Source organism: Syngnathus leptorhynchus, chromosome 1 (assembly GCF_054491065.1).
Source record: "Syngnathus leptorhynchus isolate UIUO chromosome 1, UIUO_Slep, whole genome shotgun sequence".
Lineage (NCBI taxonomy): Eukaryota > Metazoa > Chordata > Actinopteri > Syngnathiformes > Syngnathidae > Syngnathus > Syngnathus leptorhynchus.
Window position 1 is genome coordinate 10,915,617 of NC_141195.1, and position 25,816 is coordinate 10,941,432.

Below are 25,816 nucleotides of genomic sequence, written 5' to 3' on the forward strand. Positions count from 1 at the left end.
TGTTTTGGGGAACACTGAAGTAGTAGTACAAGTGAAGTAGTGAAGTGATGTTTTGTTCCATTAACAGGGTTCTCGTGGATTCTTAAAAATTCTCAAAGGCAGTGAATTCATGAACTTAAAAAGGAACATGATTATATTTTTACATTCAACCTAGCTATAATCTTGATGGGAAATACAAATTGATTTAAAAAAAAGAACTTAAAAAGGAACATGATTATATTTTTACTTTCAACGCAGCTACAGGCTAGATGGGAAATCGATTTAAAAAACCCCCATCCCATTTCAGCCTTGCACAACCATGTAGAAGAGGAAATTCGCAAAATTCTTTCTATACAAATACAGCAGGGGCAATTTTAGGGTTAGAAGTTTAATAATGTTGTCAGTTTTGGTGCCATAGCAGAACCGGCATAGGGCAGCATTCTGTGGGTGGGGTCCTGTTTGGGCGTCACATTTTAAAGCTTGAAAAACCTGCATACACACACTCAATTTTTAAGTAGGCTTGGATTTACTGTAGGGGGCTTCAGCACCCACAAAACTGGGCTGGACACGGCTATGACAGATAGAATTTTGTTACTTGTTGAAGACAAGTAGACTTCAGCAAAAAATCAAGACATTTCTATTTAAAATTTGTATCTAAGATGTTTTCTTCTACAGTTTTCGGTTGGACTAAAACAAATCTGAGCTATATTATGGACTATTTGAATACATGCTTGTAGAGCAAGTGTTTTGATAAATGGTCACATCATTCCTCAAGCTTTTATAGCCCTACTGGGAAGTGTTGTTTTTTTGTTGGACTGAGTGGAACTTTTATTTCCTCAGGTTCAGCTGACACTGCATCCTTTTCTGGCTTTGCGCTCGTCGAGTGTTGTGTAGCTCATGCTTTGTCCCACACCCTCACTGAAAACTCACTAAAAACTTGTTTTTGTTCTTGGTCCTTCTGCTTTGATGCCGTGAGAGTTGATCATCTAATGTGGATCGATATTTTTACACTTAAATTATTGCCCTTATTTATCTATCTATCAGACTCTCAAAAAAAGTTAATTTCGTGTCAAGCCAAAGACAAGACATTTTGAAGGGATCACAGAGGGATCTCCCTTCATGAATGACCAGATTGCAATGGTTGCAGAGTGCACAACATTTGTCACATGATGCAATGCTGTACAATGCTAGTTTTAAACCACAAGTTTAAATCCTTTTAATGAGAAACTCTGGGGAAGTGGTACACTTGAAGACTTGTGAAGGTTGCTCGATGCAGAATCCAGACAACAGCCGCACTTGGCTTATAACAACTTAGCCCCCCATCCAAGCAGGAGAGAGCGGAGAAGGAAAGTGGCAATAGAACTGGCAAAAATACCTCTTAAGTTGAGGTTTTAACATTCTACATGGGTAAACCGAGTTTGCTTGCAAGCGACTGAGTGCTGATGTGCAAGTGTCATGTTTTGATATCGGGACGGTAAGCATCGTTTGTATAGGTCACACTAGAAAATGCCTTCACCGTGTCTCTAGTTATCGGAACGGCGTATGCCTTACCGCTGTGTGAATTTGTACACCGTTACAGAAATATGCCTTGTATATTGACTTTTGTGTAAAAGCCAAGGGTGGATAAAATGCCGTATGGGTCTTCTGAATCCTGATGTGCCAATTTAGTAGAATTGCTCTGTAAACTGTGTCTAAGTTTTAATTCAATTTTAATTTATGTCGTAATGTTGTTATTCAATTGTGACACCCCCCCGCCATTCTGCTCTTTCACAAGTTGTGGCTTTGTGTTGGATGTGTAGTTTGTTCTCAGTGTACTAACCTCTGTTTATCACATTAATAATTCACCCACATGCTTCACCTTGTTGCCTCTTTGGCCCCATTCCATGTCAACACAAATGTAGCCATGGAGCAGTTTTCCTTTTGCGATAGGATATCTTAATAGCTTCAGATTGTAAAAAGAGGTGGACATTTTTTGTGTGAGATTAGTAGGTTTGCCTATATAACTATATATAAACTATGTATTAAATAACTATAACATAAATAACATTTTATCTAACCATCTGTGTCACTCCAGATCATTAAATCAATCAACATCTTCGTCCTCTGTGCCACTCAAAAAAACCAGCACTTCTGACTCCGGAAGTACTAATGGCGTTTACGTCTGACTCATCGTCAGTTGCAATTCCAATTATTCCACAGACCTATATGATTGATTGATTGATTAATATCTTTATTTCGAACATCCAAAACAAAAAAGAAAATTAAGCAAAACAGATAACACTTTGAAGTGCCATATATAAGTCCATACAACAGACAAAAAAAAAAAAAAACCAACAAACAGAAAGAATAATTATTTTAAATAAATAAATAAATAATAATAATACATAAATAAATAGATCAATAAAGAATGCTCGAAAAGGAGTAGGAGGAAGCATAGCTTTTTAGATTCCTACCCCTTTTTCACTTTATCCAATAAACCAGTGATTCAACATAGCTCACTGTGCCACTCTACATATGAAACCTGCAAAATCTCTTCATCCAAAACATTTGCATGTTATACAGTGCTAAATTTTCTGCCCTGCTGGGAATTTCTATTTCTTACTTTTTACTGCACTTTAAAAATGTAATTGTTTTTTTTAATTCTGACGCTTGCACATTATAAAATACCTAAAAACTGCAACCAATTCAGAGTTTAGGCACTCCCTGTTGCTGACATATTTAAAATGTCTGAAATGTCAGTCTACCTATACCCGTCTCTCTAAATCATATGGCTCGACTATTCATTTTCACTCCACCCAGTTGAATACACCTTTAAACAGTCAATGTTCACACTTGAAAATCCTGTCAAGTTAAAATAAAAATGTTATCATTCATATTGGACTGGTTGTTGAAAAAAAAAATGCAAGGTGTATAAAAGAGGCTTCAAAATCGTCTTGTGGCTCACACTACACGGTTAACATTGAGCACATACTTATTTATCATATTTATTTTTACCATAATCTCTCAGCCCTTCTGTCTTTATATTTCATATAGGTCATTTTGTAAATTTGTAAATTTCTTCTTTTAGATTTAAATTGAGATTCCAGTTTTTAAAAAAAACATCATTTGGTTGTTTACCGTACACCTTGTCTGTCCTGACTCATTCAAGCAATGGCAGGTTGTGAGACTGTCATTGCCTGATGCTAAATATGCTAATCACCCAACATCTGTGTTTTTATAAGAGGTGACACCATAGGAGCATTTGACCAGGCAGAGCCTTACAATTTGCCTAGATCATACCGCTGGTTGATTTTTAACCTTGCTTAGGTTGGTGGCATTCATAGCTCTCACGGGAATATTCAAGCTTTTATGTTGTTTTTGACTGCTCACTTATCAGTAGGATGAACAATAAACAGCTCTGAAAATGTTCTCGTTTTTCACAGTGATGGAGCCCATGACGTTTACCACGTCGCTGGCGGGATCAGAAGAGTTTGATCGCAATGCCCCACGGATCTGTGGTGTTTGCGGAGACAAGGCCACTGGCTTCCACTTCAACGCCATGACCTGTGAGGGTTGCAAGGGCTTCTTCAGGTCAGTTAAGATGCCCATGTTATACCGACCACTTTGAATACATGAAAAAGGGATGGGTTAATTGTGTATTATTGATTGCGTAATCATTGTCTTCAAGGAATTGAGTGGGAATATAGTACTTGGGGGAAAAAAAACCTCCCTAATTATGATTGAATCCTGTCAATTAATTTTCTAAATTATCACGGGAATAATTGTTTAACAATTAAGTCTTGTAGTTTTCCTCATAATTGAGGAGTTAGAGATATTATCTTTAACGCCATTCCTGGCACAAATACCAGTTAAAATATCTATATTTTTTCATCCTTTGTGAGTGTATAAATTGATCCAAAGTGTGCACATTTGGTTTGATTTGCTTGCCATTTCCAGTTATTTTTGTCATTGGACCAAGTAATTGAAGTCGAAACCTGATTAGACTGTTTACTGCAGATGATACTCTTCTACGTAATGCTCTCTCTGAAAACCTCTTATAACCCATGCATCCTTACCACTGTCCATAATTGCTCCTCTAAAATTGCTTGTTGGAAAAACTATAATGTACCTTGATTTCATTTATTCTTGTTTACAATTTTATTGAACAGACCTTGATGTTTTTCCTGCTTCTCTATTTAACATGTATGCCAATTTCAGCTAAAAATCTTCATCAATATTTTTTTGTCTACTCGTTCAGATACGACAGTTTTTCATTTTGCGGTGTTATTTCCTTCTATTATCATGAGTATGAAATGTGTTTCACTAATTCTATACGATTCATTGACATGTCCTACCATACCGATAGTAAATGACTATTCATGAGTGTAACCAATCTCACGTTTCACTCTGCTAGGCGGAGTATGAAGCGTAAGGCTGCCTTCACCTGCCCGTTCAACGGAAGCTGCACCATCACCAAAGACAACCGACGTCACTGCCAGGCCTGCCGTCTCAAGCGCTGTATTGACATTGGCATGATGAAAGAGTGTGAGCACATCTCTCTGATTTCTTGGCACGGTATTCTTGCAGACAGAACGCGTTCTTTCTTTAAGAACCTTCAAGAAAGTAATCCACATTAAGTACAGTACTCCCGGTCACCTCGTGGTTGTGCTTGAATTGCCCTGTCTGTTGGAGTTCATATTGGGACGTTTTGGCTTCAAAGACTTACTGGTGTTGGTAGGGAATTTGTTTTCTTCCTGTATGCCGATGAATCAAATAGTTAAAAGACATTCAGAGGGAGCCATACAGCTACATTGATGGAATCATGGCATGCCTTCTTACCCCATATCTGAAGAATTTACTATTCTTTTTGCCGAGTTCAAAATGAATTTGGAAATTTAAGCCTATTTACTCTTTGAAGGCTTGCATTTTTGCACACATTGAAACTGTGAATGAGCTTTCCACTTATCTTTTTCGTATCTTTATATTTATCATATTTTATCTTATTCAAGTCGTGGGACTGACCGGACTGGGATTGTCTTTTGACCTATGTCATGTGGAAATGTGTGCTGATATGACAAAGAAGTTCGTGTAGCCTTGAATTTTGAGTAAAGGAAAAATCATTGAGTCCTTGAAAACTCAACTTTAAATACAAATTGAAAGGACTAGTGTAGACCATTATCCAAACTTGTCATGCTGACATAATGTTTTTCAGCGCTGTGAATTTCTTTAGACTACAAAAAGGGACATTGTCTAAAATGAGCTAACTCAGTAGTGGCTATTCATGGAGCTTACTAATTGTTATTTTTTCCTAGCCTAAAAGTGGCCCTCCCCTGAAGCTCTCCTGTTGAGACCAGCACATTACCACATTCAATTAGTCACTTTACAAATTGTAAATGTTTCTTTTGCCAAGTGCTTTGGCATGCTCAAGTTGTTGGTTTGGTTTTTGTAAAGTAGCACCTAAACAATTTGGGCTCAATCATGGCAAAAGACCAACTGGCTCAATCATGTCCCTGGAATAGTCAAACACTGACCAAACTGTGCCTATTCACCAGTGCCACCAGGAGTGGTTTTAGTGTGTGCTGCTGGTATGAGAATGCAAGGGTGGTGGATTTGGATGGGCACTCAAAGCCTAATTAATGAGGACAGGGTCAAAGAGATGAAAGCCAAACAAATATGTGGGCCAGATTCTTTCAGAAGCCTTCTAAATGTTTTTGTTTTTGACATCCACGTCATGTGGTTGTGTAACGCCGCTTCTGTGGTTTCAGAGTCCAGAGTGCAACCATTCAAAAGCCACTTCAAACAGAGTTGTTTACAGAAAATGACCAGTATTTAGTAAAAATAGCAAGATTTGAATAAAAAATACTCGTTGCCATGCTCACTCTTAGAAATTTATGTGCCATAACTTCTTGAGAACAGCACTAAAGTTATTTGCCGCTTGCATGTTTAAAAAAAAAAAAATGGTACAGACATACGGTATTTTTTGTGTAAAGTTTGCTCAGTTTACCCTGACAGTTTCATCTATCAACAGTCGAGCATTCTCAGAGTTGCTTCCTTGTGTGAGATGGCAGCGCTCTCGCATGAGTTTCATTAAATCACAAGTCAAATAAAAATGTAGCTCAAGGATAAAATTGTCTACCTGTCAATTTGGATCATTTGTCTTTAGCTGACAGTCAGGCCACCTCGTTTCTATGCAAGCTGTGCTCTGATGGCTCTTGGCCTTCCCTGTTTTGGCAGTCATGGTCTGTCTGGCAGTCAGGCAGTCTGTCTACGCAGTTGAGCGTTTCAGGGGTAATCGGTCACCATGGCAGAGAGTCAAAAGGATAATATGGGTAGAGGCATTCAGGGGTCAGTGCGTTTCTCCCTGAAGCGACTACTAGAGCCATCGAGCCAGTCTGGCTATTTTTACTTGTTTTCTACGGTACAGTAAGCACTAATGAGTGTAGGTTTTATGTGATTACCTTGTCAAACTATGAATGTTTATCTTTTTGAAGACATATACAAAAACTGTTAGGCTGAGCTAAGTGTGAGCTGAGCGTTTCCGAAGGCAACGACTGTTGCGTTCTCGACAGTCGCCAGACATTTGTGGCGTTTGGCAAACATTTATGACCTTGAACGAACCCTGACGGACTCTAACGTGAACGCTACATTTGCTGCCTTCAAAAACACAACTGTTCCCCGCCGAGTGGAATAGGGGCTTGAGAGATGTAGAAGCGCACGTAATTGATTGACTTGGATTTGTATAGAGTAACTGTTCATCATCCAAAAGGTAACAAGGTCTTTTTTTATAACGGTATATAGCAAGAAACATTATTCTACATTTATACAAGTATCATCACAGTTTTTATTGATAGGATTAACCATAAAGTGTGTTAGAAGTGAAAAGGTAGACTTTATGTAAAACCATTGTGTGTGTTTGTGTTATATTTAACTGTAAAAAACAGAAAAAGTTCATTATTGATCTTGGAACAAAATCGTGACGCACATTGTTAGTTAGCATTGAGCAGCGACAATACAGGAGAATGATGGCTTCCTTCCTTCTAGTAAAAAAAAATCTCCTGCATTCCTCTCACCAGATAGAAAGGCTTGATCGTGAGCCATCAAATGTTGACGTTGGTTCAGTGAAAACACAGCTGTTCTTATGACAGAGATCAAAATTGTTTTCTCAAATTATTTTTTCCCCTTACCTATTTTTTTTAAAGAGTTAAGATGTATTTTGCGCACGGGAAAAAAGAGAGAATGGTTTCTAGAAATGATCAAAAACAGCCGTGTATTTTGTCCACCATTGTTTATATGAAGGCTGTGGTCAGAGGCCTGCAGGATTGTCTGCCTTCTCTTTCTGTTGTGCCGAATGCGCCAAGAATAACTGTTTATTTAATTTGAGGTCAGTTTAAGCTCTGCAAATTGCATGGTAATGTCATCCAATAGCCCTTTTCCCCAGCCAAGGGCCAACCTCTGCTCCCTACTCATCTTGAAAAAGCACGTTAGGAAAGATTTAAAACAAGTAGCTCTGTTAGAACACCTGATGGTTGAAAACAGCCATGTTTTGTTTTTGTGTTCAGAGCAGTGGTGGCTATTTGGTCTCAGGCTCTTCACAGACTGCAACCATTATTAACTTTCCCGTTAGGCTTCTCTTGGAGTAAAAGATTTACCTCACCTTTGTGCATGTCGGACTGACTCTACTATTTTACGATACAGAGTATGAGATGTCTTCTCAAAGTTTTACTTTTTTTGCATAGTTTGCCCACTTTAATGTTGAAGATCATCAACAAATGGTCATATCACACAATGATAACTAAAGTAGATGTAGGATGCAGTTTTTAAATTATTTGGTTTATTAAGGGGAAAAACATATTCGAAGCAAGCCGCTGCTGGCCTTCTGCGAAAAACCACTCACCGCCCAAACCAAATAACTGGTTTGGTCAAACTCAGCCGTTCAATAACTGGCTATTAGTCTGTGATGTCTCTGTGGAGATATATATTGCTCACTCCTTAGATTCAGCAACAATGGTGTTTTTTTTTTAAACATGAATAGCCTTTGTAAAGTCGTGCCACAGCATTTCAATCTGATTCAAATTGGGACTTTGACTCGGCCATTCGAAAGCTTTCATTTTGGTTGACTTGCTGGTATGTTTTGGATTGTTGTCCTGCTTGAGAAATGCTCATCTTGAGGTGGCAAACTGTTGGCCGTACAGTCTTCATCTGGATTTTTGGCGAAAGACCAGAATTCGCTGTTGCGTCAATTACAGTGAGTCAACACAGAACATCTCACTAACACCACCATGATGTTCTAGTTCTGAAGTTCCACATCAGCGATATGTAATGAGACACACACTTTCCATTACGTTCAACATTTTGTCATGTCAGTCTATAGAATATTCTCCCGGGAATCCTGGGACTCATTGAGACATTTCTTGCAAAAATAAGATGAGACTTAGTTCTTTTTTTTATGAGCTGCAGCGGTTTTCATTTTGGAACTGCCGTTTTTGTCCAGTCTCTTCCTTATTATTGAGTCACAATCACAAAACGTAACTTTTTTTGTACTTGTTTCATTTATGTGATTTCTTGATTGAAGAGATCTGGATATAATCAGAACTCCGTGTGGTCACACATGGACAAGTAGCTTTCAATATTTGTCCCCCCCACCATGAATAAGATAAAATTAAAAACAGCAATTTATATTTGATTGGGTTATGTCCTCATGGAATTATTGCTGTTTCAAAATGTTGAAAAAAAATGATCTTGCAATTGAAAGATGTAACAGAAATTTGCAACAGAGCAAATAATATATTGGGACTTCAGTTCTTTGAGTGCACCATCGCCCCTCTATCAGGCACTCTTCTTTCATTTGTAATCTTTAATGAATGGTGAGAGTCGTGCATATGTTTCCAAAGTAATATGCCGCCGTGTGACATACGGAAATGGCACGCAACGCTTGCAATTTCCTCAGAGAGCTCTTCATCTCGTCCAACCTAAAATAGTAACCGTAAACACCGTTTAGACTATTCGACCATAAGTCGAAGAAGCCATAAGAAGAGTAGCACAGCGTGGTGCTACTCTTCTCGTTGCATGAATAAGGCAAAAGGCACTTAAACATCAAACACCAGCAGTATGACCCATATAAAGAGACGTGACACGCCTTCTTGGCAGAAATGTATGCTTCAAACAATGAAATCAAGCTAAAGGTCCAATCCAACCAATTCCCTGGTGTCTTCTCCAGCATGTATGGTTATATATTTTTAAAAAGAACAATCCACTCTTTTCGAAATATTGATATAGTTAGTAGTAGGAGACCCCGGGGACGACCCAGGACGCGCTGGAGAGACTATGTCTCTCGGTTGGCCTGGGAACGCCTTGGAATCCCCCGGGATGAGCTGGATGAAGTGGCTGGGGAGAGGGAAGTCTGGGAGTCTCTCCTAAAGCTGCTGCCCCCGCGACCCGACCCCGGATAAGCGGTAGAAGATGGATGGAAGGATGATATAGTTAATTAATTGCCAGCTAGTACATTTCCCCCTTTGTAGTCTTAATAGCGCTTCCTCTCATTTAAATTTTTCTAGAATTCAAAAAGTATTTGGATAATGAGTGAGTTTCATCTTTACTTTTTTTTTTCTCACCAAAAATGCTACATTTTAATTTAGGGATTACAGCCGTCTTAGTCAAATCAAGATCAGCAGGTTGGGCTTTCTAAAGATCGGTGATCAGTGGAAACTTGCGATTGGTGCACCGCTACTGTATGCTATACATTAGCTAACAGTAGAGATGCAATGATTGGTCGGCAACTAATTCATTATCAAAAAATCGACAAATATTTTGATCAGCAATTATTTAGAGATTTTTATTGAAAATCTTTCATATCCTTGGAATTTCACGCTGTCAACAGTCAATTTTAAAATGTCATTCTTACTTATTTTTTTCCTACCTTGCAGTCATCCTGACCGATGAAGAAGTCCAGAGGAAGAAAGAAATGATATTGAAAAGGAAGGAGGAGGAGGCCGCAAAGGAAGCTTCAAGGCCTCGGCTCAACGAAGAGCAGGCTCAGATCATCTCGTCTTTGGTTGAGGCTCACCACAAGACTTATGATGCCTCCTATTCAGACTTCTCCCGCTTTAGGGTGAGGCCAGTGCTGACTTTTATTCTGTTTCTAAAGCCATCAAGTTGATGTCAGACATTACTAAATGAGCTACAGTATGTTTTTTTATTAATATATTACAAGTCCTATACTTAAAGAATTAAAGAATGAGTTTTGTTTGGGAGGAGAACTCAAAGGGAAAGGGTGCAATATTTGTAAAAAAAAATATTTATATATCACAACCATAGGAAGACCCTCTTAGCTACTCACATTGATTAATGCTCTTGATGAGGTTGAAGAATATTGTGGTGAACAGAGAACGAGCATCTGGCCTTCAAAGTCAGCATGAGTCACACTTGCATGAATCACGTTGAGAGAATGAAATCAGTAAATAGCTCTATTCTTGCATAGTCTTCAGCCATCTACCTCCCAAGGTTGTTTTGCAGTTGCAACTTTTTCCTCAATGATTTTCACCAATGTCGTTGCCAAGGCTCCAAAATTTGTTTTTTTTTTTATTCGGTTCTTGCTGGAAACTTCAGTGAACGGAATTTCACAGTATTTTGCTGTGGGAAAATCTGTGCAAATTGATCTGTACCTGCCACTTCATTTTCAAAGCACTACTGCACTGCTTTACAGAAAAAAAAATCTCCTGTGAGAGAGGTTTTAATACATGCGCTAAGAGGGGAGACGGGAGGATTTTTTTCTAATTTATCTGTTTGTGCATGTAGCCTCCAGTGCGTGAAGGTCCGGTAACACGCAGTGCCAGCAGAGCCGCCTCCCTTCACTCTCTGTCCGATGCGTCCTCCGACTCGTTCAATCACTCACCTGGTAAGTCTCCTTCAGAGAAGCACAGTTTTTTTTTTACATTAATCGATCCTATTGGTTAATACATAGAGTTTGATAATGATAATAATAGTAATAATAATAAGCGCGTGCCACGGTAACCGCAACCCTCGTGAGGATAAGCGATTAAAAAAATAGATGCATGATTGGATGGATAATAATACTATTTTATTTACAAGTTATTGAGCGGTGTTAAATGTTGTAAATAGCTTGCTGCCCCTTGCAAAAATGCACCTGCTTTCAATCCATCTTAAGGGGCTGCCGTTTTGCCTGTACTGAAATTGGCATCACTTTGCCCATGGGCTCGGCTTTACAAACGTCATAGCTCACCTGTTTTTTGGGTTTGATCGCATGAAAAACTGTGAGGAAAAAACCCCAAGAAAGTACCTTTTTGCAACACTGTGTTTTTTGGTCTTCTGCTTCAAAACTCATATTTTATAATGCTTAGAACTTGCCTGTGTCACATTTCATGTAAATGTTCTTATTCAGAACACTCAGTTCTAATCTGTGATTTTCCTTATTTAACCTTTAACTAGCTCTCTGCTGTTTCTCTAGTTACAATCGCCTTCTTTTAAGCACGTTCTTATTCTGCCTGGCCTCGTAATCCTCTTTTGTCTCAAGCAGAGTCACTGGACACCAAGATGAACTTAAGCAACCTGTTAATGATGTACCAAGATGGTGCGAGCAGTCCAGACTCTAGTGAGGAAGACACCAAGCTCTCCATGCTGCCTCATCTGGCTGACCTAGTCTCCTACAGCATCCAGAAGGTCATCGGGTTTGCCAAAATGATCCCAGGCTTCAGGTACGAATTGTTCAACCAAAATCCTTTTTCTGCACTGATCACCATCCCCGCCCCAAAAGAAGAATCCTACTTCTGTGCTGCATATTATCATGCCGTAAACCACGTGTATGTGTTGACGTCATATTATTCGAAATGACATCAGATTCCCCAAACAGCAGCATGTTTCGAAGGCCGGAACACTCATTTATTTGCTGGAAATACTACTATCACCGCTTACCAAACACATTTAGCTTGAGAGGTTTGTATTTTGTTTGGCAATGGAACCAAGTCAATTTCATATTCATGTTCATTCCTGCTGCTGGCCTTGTTGCAATGTGTCAAGGGTATATTAGTCAATCTATCATTATACCACCAAAAGAAAGATGAAAAATAAAACAAACTACCTTTCCGTCATGTACATGTAATTTGAGTAATTAAGCTTAATCAATCAGCATGCCCGAAACCCCCGTGGGGACAAGCGATATAGAAAATGGATGGATGGATAATTGGCTTGGGCATGGCGTGCACTACTCGGTTGCAACCAGCAGGGAAGCAGTTCATTCAGATTCGTGTTAACTGGCGGTTCAAGGCCTGCTGCACATCGAGCGGTGGGACTGAACGCACGTGACTTGTCAAGCAGTCAGTCTGCAGGATGATGCAACTAGGCTTTAGGACTGGCAGAGCATTGGTAATTTACACTGTCAATATGATGAGTAATATGTAAAGATTCTAATGTATATATGATATTTAAGAATCATGAAAGCCTCGAGTGAATTTGCCCCAAAATTGGATAGGGCAAGGAACAGGGAAACAGGCTTTAAATAACAAAGTTGTGTTTTGCATGAAAGTGAGAATGATTTATTTTTGCCTTTCAGTTGTCCTAAAAACAAAATTGGCTGCCTTCTTTTTTTTTTGCAGCCCCTGCTGTGGATAAGATTTGTGATATGTTTGAGCCTCACTTGTTGTACAAACAATAAATTAAACACCAAAGTACACTTTCAGACTCAACCGAGGTTTATTTTGCTGACAAAAATGCTCTTGGGCAGGGATGGAGAGCTTGTGGCGCATGGACCAGAGGAATTCTATTAAATCTCAGAATAGTAGTAGTGTGTTACAAAAGCTAAAACCATCCAACTACAAAATGCTGTAATTTATCATACAAATTTGTTTCTGTTGTAATTATGTTGTTTTGAATAATTTAGAAAACCCAAAAAAATCCTCATAGGAAAATGGTAATACCCACCCCTGTTGTAGGGATGAAGTGAAATGGTAATTCAATCAGCACTTGGGAAAGCTGACTCATATTTCTGTTAGCGCTGCTGAAAACAATATTGACCTACTTAAAGACATCAAAATATCAGTTCCTTTTCTCAGGGCAAGTTTGTAATTTGACTTGTGATGTCCTTTCTAATTTTTGAGAAGAAACTCTCATGACTTTGCTTGGAGGAGTTTACCGCAGGTTTGATATGAATCCAGTGTGGTTTGAATGGATCATGCTGTTTGTATGCCCTGTGGGGAATCACGTTTAGCGTCTTCTTTTTTTTTTTTTTCATATACTGTAGATAGTAAAAGGTAAAATGACATAATGGATGATCAAAAGGGCAACATTTCATTCATTGCTTGGTTTTGCAAATGGTTAAGCTTTGGCAGGAGTACAGTATGGTACTTACTGAGCATTTGACTACATATTTCAGAGAACTGACGGCAGAAGACCAGATTGCCCTGCTGAAGTCGAGTGCCATTGAGATTATCATGCTCCGCTCCAATCAATCTTTCAGCCTGGAGGACATGTCCTGGAGCTGTGGAGGACCCGACTTCAAATACTGCATCAATGATGTCACAAAGGGTTGGTTTGCATTTAACTTGTCTACACTATTAATGGCATCATTGAAGTGTAAGTGGAGACATCATGCTTTGTGGCTGTCATTGTATTTGGCTTATAATCAACTTTTAACATTCTTCCTATGTGAATACACAGATTAAGAACAAAAACACATTTTAAATGGCGGCACAGAGATGACATTCTTGTAAAAAACACTTTGCCGTGACTTCCTCTTAAACTTACAGGGAAGCAATAAGGCAGGCATAAATGCAATACAATTAATGAAAAGGGAAATACAATATTAGCTTTAGGTTGGATTTGACAAGTGCATCAACAAAGTGTCAGAGAGCTTTCAATGAAACTGACTTAATTACTTTTATTGGTGATGCAGGAAGATAGATTCAAGTTAAATAATGAAATTGGTGTTACTTTCCAAACAACAAACTGTGTGTTTCTTTGGGCTTGATTCTCGCTTGGAGCCTTGTTAGTGCAATAACGGCAATGTTCATGTCATGCTGTGTAGCGGGTCACACTCTGGAGCTGCTGGAACCATTGGTCAAGTTCCAGGTTGGCCTGAAGAAACTCAATCTGCACGAGGAGGAACATGTCCTGCTCATGGCCATCTGCCTGCTCTCCCCAGGTACCAAGTCTTTGTGAATTATATTGCCTGCAACATAACCTTGTTGAAGGCCACACACTCCCACTCTGCTTGAACCACTAATGGGCTCTTTAGCTACAATAATTTATTTTGGTTGTCACGAGGTTCTGCTTTAAAGGCCGCAGTTTATGCGATATTTTTCCAAAAGCTGCTCCATGAGGACTATAAATGTTCTGCTGCCTTTATAAGTTAAGATGCACAACTTCACAAAGTACTCAAGGCAACAGTTAGTAATCTTGGTCTTTTTGTCGCCCGTAAAACGCATGTTCATGATTGTGTCTACTTGTGTATAAATCAGATTCCAGTGTACAAACAAGATCATAATCAATAGTATTTAAGCAATGGACTCTTTGATCTCCTGCATTGAAAAAGTGTTTACAGCACCAGCCCAAACAAACCATCGAGTCCTGCTGCAAAACACTGAGCGCCAAATTAGAGGGCTTTGAAATGGATTCCTTTTCTTATATAAGACTCATACTACGCTGTTCATTTGAAATTAAATGCGCGATTATCATATTGAGCAAAGCTGGAAAATAGTAAATCATATTGGTGTCACGGTGCTATGGGCAAAGAGTCCATCGAGGGAAAATGGAGTTCATCACTTGGCTGCAGAGGAAATCTTGATTCCTTTTTTTTTTTGCTGGATTTGTGTCTAAAGAGACATGCATGCATGACATGCATATGGGAAGTGTAACTTAATCCTGAGTTTAGAAAGATGTAAATTATGTTCCTTATTCATCCTCCACCTCCCATCCCGCCGCCATCCAAACTTGTGCTTCACATCTGCTCCTCAACCTCCTATCATACCTCCTCCCTGATGGCAGATCGTCCCGGGGTGCAGGACCACGGCCGCATCGAGCAACTCCAGGACCACATGTCGGAGACTCTTCAGGCTTACATCCGAGTCAACCACCCCGGCGGACGCCTTCTCTACGCCAAGATGATCCAGAAGCTGGCCGACCTCCGCAGCCTGAACGAGGAACACTCCAAGCAGTACCGCTCGCTGTCCTTTCAGCCTGAGCACAGCATGCAGCTCACCCCGCTTGTGCTGGAGGTTTTTGGCAGTGAGGTGTCATAGCAGAGACGCACAAACGCACACTTATCGCCTTTATACCCCCCCACCTTCCATGCCCCATCACTACCACCGCTGGAAAAGTGACATGGATAGATGCATCATCATGCGCCTCACTTTTTGTCTAGATCTTGGCTAGCAAGAAATCTGGAATGCATCAAGATCAAAATTCTCGGATGTATTGGATACCCGCAGCACTTGGATAATCAGATAACATCTTGACATTTGAACACCCTTCAGCTCCACAGTTCCTCGTAACATTTGGCAATTGAATGTGGTTGGGTGGGTGGGTGGATGGATGGATGGATGGATGGATGGAGGGAGGGAGGGAGGGAGGGATGGATGGAGGGATGGATGGATGGATGGATGGATGGATGGATGGAGGGATGGATGGATGGATGGATGGATGGATGGATGGATGGATGGATGGATGGATGGATGGATGGATGGATGGATGGATGGATGGGGCCACCCTTGTCCCCACCACTCTGCTTGCTGTTCAAATTGCCAATTGGAGAGGAATACACTGGTTGTATCCATCTATGCTGATGCCACAAGCCAAGGCACCCAAACAGCGGCAATCTTATAAGAATATTTGATGCTTACAAGCAAGTTCAAAGTATCAGTGGCCAGAAGAAGAGAAAAAAAAGCCTGTCAGGAGTGACAGGGATGGAGCCCCCCAAAAAAAGAAAAGGGGGGTTGGAATTCCTTGCTGTCCATTCAAAAGGGAATTACGCAGGAATGTACGTATATGTATAACGCTCTATAAATGAAATGTATAAGCTGAACTATATAGATTAACACAAATATATATCTCTGTATTTAAGACGGCTTGGTGCTTCGGAAGAAGCCCGATGGTAATGTGTAATGTAAGGCAGGGTTTCCCAAACTTTGTCAGCTAGGCTCCTCCAAGGGACCCAAAGTCTCTAAACTTAATCCACATATTGCTGTACAAACTAATATATAAAGAACATGGAAGACCCGTGTGAATTATAAAGAGATAGTTTGACTATCAATCAAAGCAAAAGTGAACCGCAGCCCTTAGTTTGGGAAAGCCTGCTGTATGGAATTTGAAGGCCCCTTCTCAGTGTGCCTTCGGTCCTCTTTGACAGTAGGGATGCAGTCTGAGCAGTCCTTCTATGTTTATGTGTACAGTATAAAAAAAATATTGCTAGACCACAAGGGGGTGTCGGTTCGGCCCTGGCTGAAGCCTGGGCTTCTCCCATTTTTCTTTTTTTTTTTTTGACCTGTGAAGTTTGTAGACTGACAATGATGACGTCACTATGTGGTGGGTAGCAGCTGTCCGCCACATTTTAGTTGGGCTGCTAAGACAGCAGCAGAAAGTTTGCTCGCTGTTACCTCAGGGATAAGTTCTGTCTGATAGTGTGTGTACATGGTGTTGATGTGTGTCAGGCGTAAGCTTACAATCAGAAGACAACGTTTTCAAAGCTCTCTGCGTCACTGTGATTTCTAATCGTACCAGATAACACTTAATTGAAAGCTCCAAATCAATTGGATCGATGAATGATGGAGGTTAGATGTCAATTAATTTGATTTCAGGACGAATACTCAAGGTAGCAATATAGAAAAAGATGAGGGTTTTAAATGTGTTGATGCTTGTTGATGCTTTCAGTGCATGGCAAGGGGAAAAATGGAGCGTTTTACTGCTACTACAGGTCACTTGACAGCCCCTCAGCAGGCCTTGAGCGCCCCCTTGTGGAAAAACCTTGTAAATACCACTTGCTCAGTCTGGCCTGTACATATTTCGAATTTAATGTTGGCAAAACACTAAAAGAGTTCAATATGCTATGGCATCACAAGCATGATATGCAATTAGGGGTTATGGATCCTTGTGTTGTATTATTCAAGTCGATGGATGGAGTCGACCCTTCTGGTGAGCGCGTCTGGCTTGCTGAAGGAAACAAAACTAAAAGTGTTGTATTTTGGGACACTTCTACCAAATTTTTGCAATCTAGTATCATTCGCAGAATGTCTCAACCTCTCGTCACTTAACATTCCTATGCATGAAAAGAACCATGCTCAAATCAGTGCGCGGTCACCACGAGATGTCCTCGCCGTCCATCCAAAGTCAATGGATAAGCTTTTGACACCGCTAAAGTACGATTACGATTTGGGTGAAAGTGCTTTCTCTGTTTGCGCTAATCCACATTCTCTAGCTTGCGCTTGGCTTGCTGGTTTAGGACTTTTGATTTCATGGATTAGTGGAGGTCTGCTGGAGCTCTTTCCACGCTCACTCTGTTCTAACTGAGCAATCGTATTCCTTGCCTTTATGGAAGGGAAACAAGCGCTTTTCAACTGGAATCTGTACAAACCTGAACGCCATATCAACAACCTTAATGGAAGGAGTCAAATCCTGCCTCAGTGGCACACTGCCTCAATATAACTGACACGCCAATGGCAACCGACGTTGGCGTGCCTCTTCAACAACCAACCACCATACCGCCTCATCTTCTGCAGGAGACAATGTTACTGCAGTTGATGACTCAACACAGCTTTAACCCAGCAGCCGTCTCGGCTCTGCTTCTTTGGTGCACCAAGTGCTGATGGGAACATCTGCCGTTGGACTTTTGCTTAACTGTGAAAACAAACAATGCTCAAATGACCCTTTACCCCACCCCGCTAAACCTTTCGATGGACCTCCACGAGACTTTGTACAGAAATTTTGAAAGGAGGATCGCTTCGGCCCAGCGGGATATGCAGTGACTGATGACGACTTGTCACCTCCTGATCCCAAAGTGTGATGATACCTTGCTCACTTTTCTGCCTCACTTTGCAGCTCTCAGAATTTACGTTATAAGAAGAAAAAATGAAACACGTCTGTTGAAAATGGACATACATCACCTTCTTCAAAAAAGAATGCTGATAGGCGGAGGGGGAGACGGTTCAACTTGAAGGGTTCGGGCAAGGAAACATCAAACTTTTTCTGTGTTTGGTGATTGGATGAACCTAATCTGTTGAGCCTCCCACCCATTCCAGTCAGGTTAGCAGCTCCACCTCAGTAGCCTTACTTGCGGTTCTTTCACTAGCTAGCTTTCTTTGGTCCCATAATAATTGTTTATTTTTTTTTTTTCAATGTGATGACTGATGAAGTACCAAGACTGACCTGTCACAGGCATTGTGGTCTTCCATCAAGCTGGAAAATAAAATGTACAATTTTTTTTTAAATCCATAATCCACAGCAATATTTAAAGCAACAGGCCACTGACAAAGTTAACAGACAACACTACCTCTTCAATATCGGTGACAACTTGATTGGATTAAGATACAAAAGTACGCATGGATCAAAGGTGCCCTTTTTCTTGTCAAGCTCCAGAAGACTCGTCGGTTCAAACTGCTCGAAATTGACCAGATTGTCAGTATGTGTGAACATATTCTTGCCTGCAAGAATGTCCGGACAGGACAGTATTATCGCCAACATTAATGACTTTTTGAATTATTCTGATTCAATTTGCTTATCTCTGTTAAGAGGAAGCAATCCAGGGGTTTACAAATCCACCAGCTGTTTGGGACCAGAGAAAGCCAGCTAATAGTGTGAAAGCAACCTCCGCCACTACACACCATCAAAACAGATACCTCAGTCATGTCCATAATAATAGCCTTGTAGGGAACCGAACATCAACTCATCGCACGCACGTGCACTCTTTTGGTGGATCCCAATGTTTGGAGGTTTTGACTCCCTCTATGGTTTTCTGGCTTTGTGCTCATTTCCGGATCATCACTCTTTTGTCCGGTGTCTGCAGCTCAGCTTCAGCGCTGCCTGAACCAAACATACTACCTCTCCCTTCAGCACATAGATTCTGAATACAGGAGCTTATATCCAATTCCTTTTTAATTTAACATTAACTGAAATGTTTGTCGTGTACAGTCATTATTTTCCCTGTTTGATCTCTTCAAATGCTGGATAATATTTTTTTACCTCAACATATCACAATATAAGCTTACAGATCTACAGTGAAGTCAGTGAAGTTATCGTGTCAAGATTTATACGAGCGCACACCTAGTGGTAACGAAGACTCAGATTCGTCCACTTGATGTCAGGCGGGTTGGTTCAAGCGCATCAAGTTTCACGATTTAGTTGGCTAGATTCTCAATTCATAGTGTGCAAAGTGGGCCTGTCTTTACAATCCACTTCAGACTGGAAGAAGTTTATATTTGTTGGCTGGCTGCTACCCTGCAGTGAGGAAGAAAGACTTGGGGAAGTTGTCGCAGCTGTTTCATAAAGGGAGCCTTAAAGCCAGTATGGCTTCAAATCCTTCTCGTCTCCCCAGATGTGGCTCACATTTGTTTTAGTCAAAAGGCAGTCTAATGTAGAGCAGTCTCAAAACCAAATGAGTCAAACTAGCATCAAATTGGAATGCAAACACATTTGAAAAGTAAATGCAAGTTTAGTGTAACCGGTGGTGATTTGAAAAGTGAAAATGCTCATTTTGGCCCCAAATGTGAACGTCATGTCAAAAGGATGTTCCAAACGAATGTGCTAAGTGAATACAAACACTGCCAAGAAATATTAAGGCCACACAGGAGAAAATGTGAAGAGAAGATTAGCAGGAATAAAGTTGTAAACTTATGAAAATAGTCATGTTGTTATAATGAATATTTAAAATTGCATTCTCACAAAGCTGTAATATTTCACCCATAGTGTTATAAGAATCAAGTTGACATGCTGCGAGAATTTCCATAGTCATAATATTAATTTATTTGCATATAATTAAAAAAATATAACATCGAATATAATATATGTATTGCTACGGTTACTTTAATGAGGGAATGTCAAGATTTTCATTAGGACAAGGAAAGGTCCGATACCAACAGCCTCTCGATATTAATAAATACTCACCATTAAACATTTTTGGACACACGCGTTCATGCTCAGTGTTGACACTATTGATGTGGTTTTAAATATATGCAGGCACACGTATGTAAAAAAACAAAACGTCATTTCTCAAATGAAATACTTGTTCTTATAATAACAATTCTCATAATTCTGTGACTGCACATAGTATTTTTTGCCTTTTCAGTGTTGTCGTAATAGGCATGTACAAAGTCAACACGAGAAGTAAAGTAGGCTAGCCCACGAAAGGGGTTCCTCATCAACCCATTTGAGTCCATCGTCCAAACATCACACGTCTCTGTCTGCTTTGCTCTTCTTGTATCGCTCTTGTTCTCCAAACATTTCATCAAGACATTGGGATCCCAGTTTAGATCATAGAAATAGAATCCTTTTTTTTTTTTTTTTTAATCGTTGGTGTTTTCTTTAGTTGTTGCCACTCCGAGCCGATGCGCATCAGCTTTAATCCAACCTCAGCAAACTGCCTGCTTTTCTTTCAAAACTTTGTTTGCTGCTCTCTCTCAGCTTGCAGGAAGCTTTCATAGGTGAGCAGTGAACAACACAAACCTCACACACTCTTCTTGCATTCTATCAGCTATTCAGCCAATCCGCTCTCTCAGTGTACAAATTCACGAGTTAATTCAAAAGTGTTCATTGTAGTGGCTTGTCCTCTGTCCGCCATACAGACCATCTGAAAATTATTCACAGCGTTTCAACTTTTTCCTCATTTTATGTCACAGACGCATACTAAAAGTGAATTCAATTCACTTGAATGTTTCCTCAAAAACCAACTAATGGTAATGTGTGTGTTTTTATTTTCAATTTTTGCAAATGTATTAATATATTCACAGCCTTTGCCCAACACTTTGTTGGTGCACCTTCGACAGTAATCACAGCATGAAATTTTGAATATGATACAAGAAGCTTGGTACAGTTTAGGCCCATTATCCTTTGTAGCTCCTCTCAATCTCCATCAATTTAGATGCACAGCCATCTTCAGATCTCTCAGGAGATTTTTGACATTCAAGTCTGTGGGCTGGCTCAGCCACTCAAGGGCATTCACGGATTTGTCTTATGTTGTCTGAGTGGTGTGCTCAACTCATTCACTGCCAGCACAGTTCAAATGGATATTTGGCATCTATAGCCGTCAATGGCAGTGAATGAGTTAAGATCGTTGTCGTTTTGGAAAGTAAACCTCCCACCCAGTCTGAGTTCTTGAGCATTCTAGAGCAGGTTTTTCTCCAGGATGTCTCTGTACATTGCTGCATTGATCTTCCCCTCAATTACGACTTATTATTATTAATTTTTTTTTTTCCCTCAATGGACTAGAGAATTTCTGTCATATGATCTAAAAGCCCTTCAGGTGCCTTTTGGGAAACTCCACTCTGGCTGCCATGTGCCTTTCACCAAGGACTAGTTTTCATCTACCATACCAGGCCTGATTGGAGTGCTGCAGATATGGTTGTCCTTCTGGAAGGTTCTTGCTTCACAGAGGACCAATGGAACTGTGACCCTGACAATGCATAATTTAGACAGGTGGCCAGCTTTTGGTAGAGTCCTGCTGGTTCCAAACATCTTCCATTAAAGGAAGATGAATTGTTTTTTGTACCCTTAGCTTTATTTGTGTCTCAGGACAATCCTGTCTTGGAGGTTTAAAGGCAATACCTTTGACTTAATGCTTGGTCACCTGTGGGACCTTATATAGTGTGTGCCATCCCAAATCATGTCCAATCAACCTTATTAACCACAGGATTCCAATCAAGCTGGAGTCACCTAAAAAGGGGGATCTGTGGAAACATGATGGAGTTTGTGGCAAAGGCTGTGAATACTTACGTACATGTTGTTGTTGTTGTTGTTGTTGTTTTTTTTTTACAAATTAAAACCACACACATTGTTATGATGTGTGAAGGGAAAATAATTTACAGTGTTTCATTTTGAAGTGAGACTATAACATAAAATGGAAAAAGTGAAGCGCCGTGGATATGTTCTGAATGCACAGTATTCACCCAGTAGAATACCACTGAGCCAAACATGTTATTTTGTTTCAATAGCAGTTTCTTTTCTACTGTCACACTGTGTGATGTTTAACAGCATACAATTGTGTGGGACAGGTTGATTAGCTCTGGGAGTTCCCTTCACTCTGCTTCTGTTTGTTTGACTAATATAGCCAGTCGTTGGCAAATGAAGGAGGGACATTTTATTTCTTCTCCTGGATGTGTATATTCCATCATGCTCGCAGAGCTCCTGAAACCCCAAGTCGTTGAGGCCATTGGGGTTTGCATTTTGTCAATCATGCCTTCTGTCTATGATGGGTTGTTGTTTTTTTCTGGGATGTGGTGGTATATCATTCGAGGCGCAATATGGGTCCAAAAGGGGAGTGAATGGATTATTTAATTCATGTTCTAGTAAATGAATGAAATACTGTCAGGCCATACAGACAGTTTTAACAAACAGAAAATTGCAAATCCCCCTTAAGCTCTGAAATCAACCTATTCCACACTATTGTATTTTGTAAAGTCACGTTGGATGAATACGTTCACATTTTCAATGTGATTTCATGGGAAACTTCTGAAGATGTCCCGTGGGTTGCACTGCTGTCATCCCCCACTTTTAAGTTCCCCACAAATCTGGCACCGGATTCAGACTACATACTTGTCATATGAGGTAGTCTGTGAGCTTTTGAACAATTCTGTGGATGGAGAGGCCGCATCTTTCTTTCAAGAGTGGCTGAATTGTGACAGACGGCTGTGTTTTTCCGCTACCTCTTTGCAATGCAATGTGCTTGCTGGATGGCTTTCTTGCTCGCTTGCACTTGTCCGCTCACGCACCGCACCCTATTAAGCGAAGCCCACGGACGGGGCAAATGCAGAGACTCCCAGACGGACGCCGCACACGTCACTGTGCACTTGTTTCTCCCACACCAGCAGTCTTTTTGCCAATGATGCACTTGTATATGATTTTCTTAATGTCTGTATAAATGCTCCATGTCCATTTTTAACATCAGGATTTTTGAACCGATGCACATAATTGCTCAGCTCAGTTGTACCTTGGTGTGCCTACAACCCTCAGCCTTATTTTGGGACGATAGCAGGGCTTTTACGATCCGTATTTGTAGTGCTGATGTCGACGCTGTCGTAGCGCTTCACGGCAACACTTTTGTCAGGGGAGGATATTGCTCCAATGTAGTCATATTCAACAATAACCGGAATTTAAGTCTTACACAACCCAAATGATTTTGTATAAAAATGGAGACACGCTAATCAATCATCTATTTTGATTTGTATAGTATTTGCTCAATTTCACTTCATGACAAAAATCACCAAGTTCATGTGATAAGCTCAGCGGACTTTTTGTCTTTGCAAGCGGTACAGTTGTCATGTAGTTGCGTCCCAAGATAAGTACCAGTACCACCATGCAGTAAAACCAACCAGACCTCATTGCATCTGGTGTTTTTGTTGTCATCACACAGTTACCATGCCATTATTGTAGATGGCTCAACAGGAAGTTCTTTTATGCATACAACTCAACTGCTCTGGCTGTGTCACGGTTTATTTTTCTTTTTTTGTGCTCTTCTCCCTGCATTTGATCCGTTGTACTTTGATTACATGCATTGTATCTAGTAAAAAAAAAAATACTGATAATATTTGGAGCAAATCAGAAATAAAGCAGCTGTACATAATGATGCAAAACATCCACTCCGCTTGTGGCTTTTTTTGAAACTGGTCGTCAAAGCATCATCGTTTGTGGAAGAGATGTAACGCAAGAGTTCAACACATTTTTAGCATTCGATATTATAAACATTTGTGGGTCAGATGTTTTGGGCTGTGCTTGTTCGCTCATCTGACTCACAGTTCTAGTCCGTGCTGTTAGGGTTGGATCACAGCTGTGGCCTTCCTGCATGGAGTTTGAAGTTTGAATGTACACAGGTTTCCCATTTATGTTGTACGACACGTAAAGAATGTCAGTTTAAATTTCATCGATTTCATGTTCTCTTACTAGTCCACCACGTTTCACGAAAATAATTTAATTAAAAGGTTTACAGTGCTCAACATATACTATTCAAAAATCATCTATTACCTTTCCATAGTTTCTATCGTACACTGTATAATCACAAAAAACTTACAACTGCTCACAGATGAGATTTATCCATGAGACAACAAATTCGTGTATATTTAAATAAAAGTCTAGTTTAACAAAATTTCAGATTCAAAAAATAACAGTAAGAAAATGACCTCAAATTCTTAAAATTATGGATCTTTTATTATTTCATGATACAGGTAGAAATATTTAACCAGCAGAGGGTGCTTGGGTCCTAGAGTTAATTTGATTCAAGACTCTCAAAGCAATCTGGGTAGAAATATGCTGCAGAGTGGAAGAAAGGTTGGACTTTGTGGCAAGTCATTTGTCTTCCAACAGGACAATGACACAAGACACACAGCTGAAAACGCTCACAAATAGCTAAGAGCAACACATTGGGCTGATGTAAAATCTGCCAGCACATGTAGGCTACAATTAAACAAATTAATCCATTTCAGACCAATGCAAGCATCCACCAATAATACTAATATAAAAACAAAGTAAACTACTGAATGCTACATTTTAACTACATATTTTAACAACAAATTGATTATTAACCTCAATTTAACCCAAACATCTATGTTCAATTGTTACATGCACATTTTAGCAATTTCTTAAAATGTCACTCTTGTGTGTGAATGACTTGGCCCAGTGGCCCTTGAGCACACGGGTATGCCAAACCCTTATTGGGAAGGATACCCAAAACAGTCCTCTCTATTTTTGTCAGACTTAGAAACTAGACATTTTTTATCTCCTGTGGTTTCAGTTGTGTGCCATCACAAGCCACTTGCTTGCTGCACTATGTAGATTGAGTGCTGGCTAATATAGGATCTTGCTGGCTTTCACAGCTCTTAAAAAAGACAAGCATTTAGAGTCCTGCTTGAGATAGAAAAGGCCATTTCAAGTGTTCTCACACTCACATTCCTGCATAATTGTTAGGACATGCACTGGAGGCAAGCACAGACGTGAAAACACACACAGTCACATCCGGCTCACTGTGACGCATTCACTTTTACTGGAATGTTACGGGATGTCGTAACACTGTAACAAATCAGGGTGTTGTTGTGGTGGTGGTGGTGGTGGGGGACTATGCTGCAATACTGGAAACTAAAATAATCCCTATATAAACAGATTCTTTTGTTCAGACAATTGTCTGATATTCATTACTTATACATGATGAATCTCATCGAAATAAAATAATCCCTGTCATTTTTAAAACACATACTATGTACGTATGCTAAATGTCTTAACCAAACCAAACAGAAGCAATAGCTGAGTTGTATGAAACATTCAAAGATGAACTGTGATGCCACTGTCGGAGAGATATTCATGTCACAATTTGTTTGTTGTTGTGGTTGTCATTTACAGTGATGAAGGACTGCCACTGAGATTCGAGGCAACTCGATTCCCAATGAAATGCTGTGGGCATCAAACCCAAAGTGCAAATGTAGTGCTGTTTTTTTGTGTCTGACATTAGGTTAGTGTTTTGAATCAAATGTCTTGTACTCATAAAACACCTTATTAAAGGGGAAGTCAACACCAACATTTTCTTTACAATAATGTTGTATCTGCCCCCACTAGTGTCAACACGGTATTGTGATTAATATTGTGTTGGTGGAATATGAATAGAGCAGCAAAAGCCACTTGTTTGTATACTTTTGCCTCTTACTGTCAACTGAAAATTAAAATT

The 25,816-nt window shown here is 40.0% G+C and overlaps 1 protein-coding gene across 5 annotated transcripts in view; it reads left to right on the forward strand.

Annotated features, from left to right (window-relative positions):
* The window catches only part of LOC147061923 (vitamin D3 receptor A), a 40,246-nt gene extending 14,430 nt beyond the window's left edge, over positions 1–25,816 (forward strand). For 3 of the 5 annotated variants that reach the window (XM_085935814.1, XM_085935653.1, XM_085935731.1), the window contains exons 3-10: positions 3,402–3,549; positions 4,373–4,503; positions 9,882–10,066; positions 10,753–10,852; positions 11,489–11,669; positions 13,343–13,494; positions 13,994–14,110; positions 14,953–15,521. In XM_085935814.1, coding sequence (XP_085791940.1) covers positions 3,404–3,549; positions 4,373–4,503; positions 9,882–10,066; positions 10,753–10,852; positions 11,489–11,669; positions 13,343–13,494; positions 13,994–14,110; positions 14,953–15,206 — 1,266 coding nt within the window. In that variant the 5' untranslated portion in view covers positions 3,402–3,403 and the 3' untranslated portion in view covers positions 15,207–15,521. Of the gene's footprint in view, positions 1–3,401; positions 3,550–4,372; positions 4,504–9,881; positions 10,067–10,752; positions 10,853–11,488; positions 11,670–13,342; positions 13,495–13,993; positions 14,111–14,952; positions 15,522–25,494 lie in introns of those variants that run through there. The other 2 variants (XM_085935982.1, XM_085935897.1) reach the window with 2 other exon arrangements.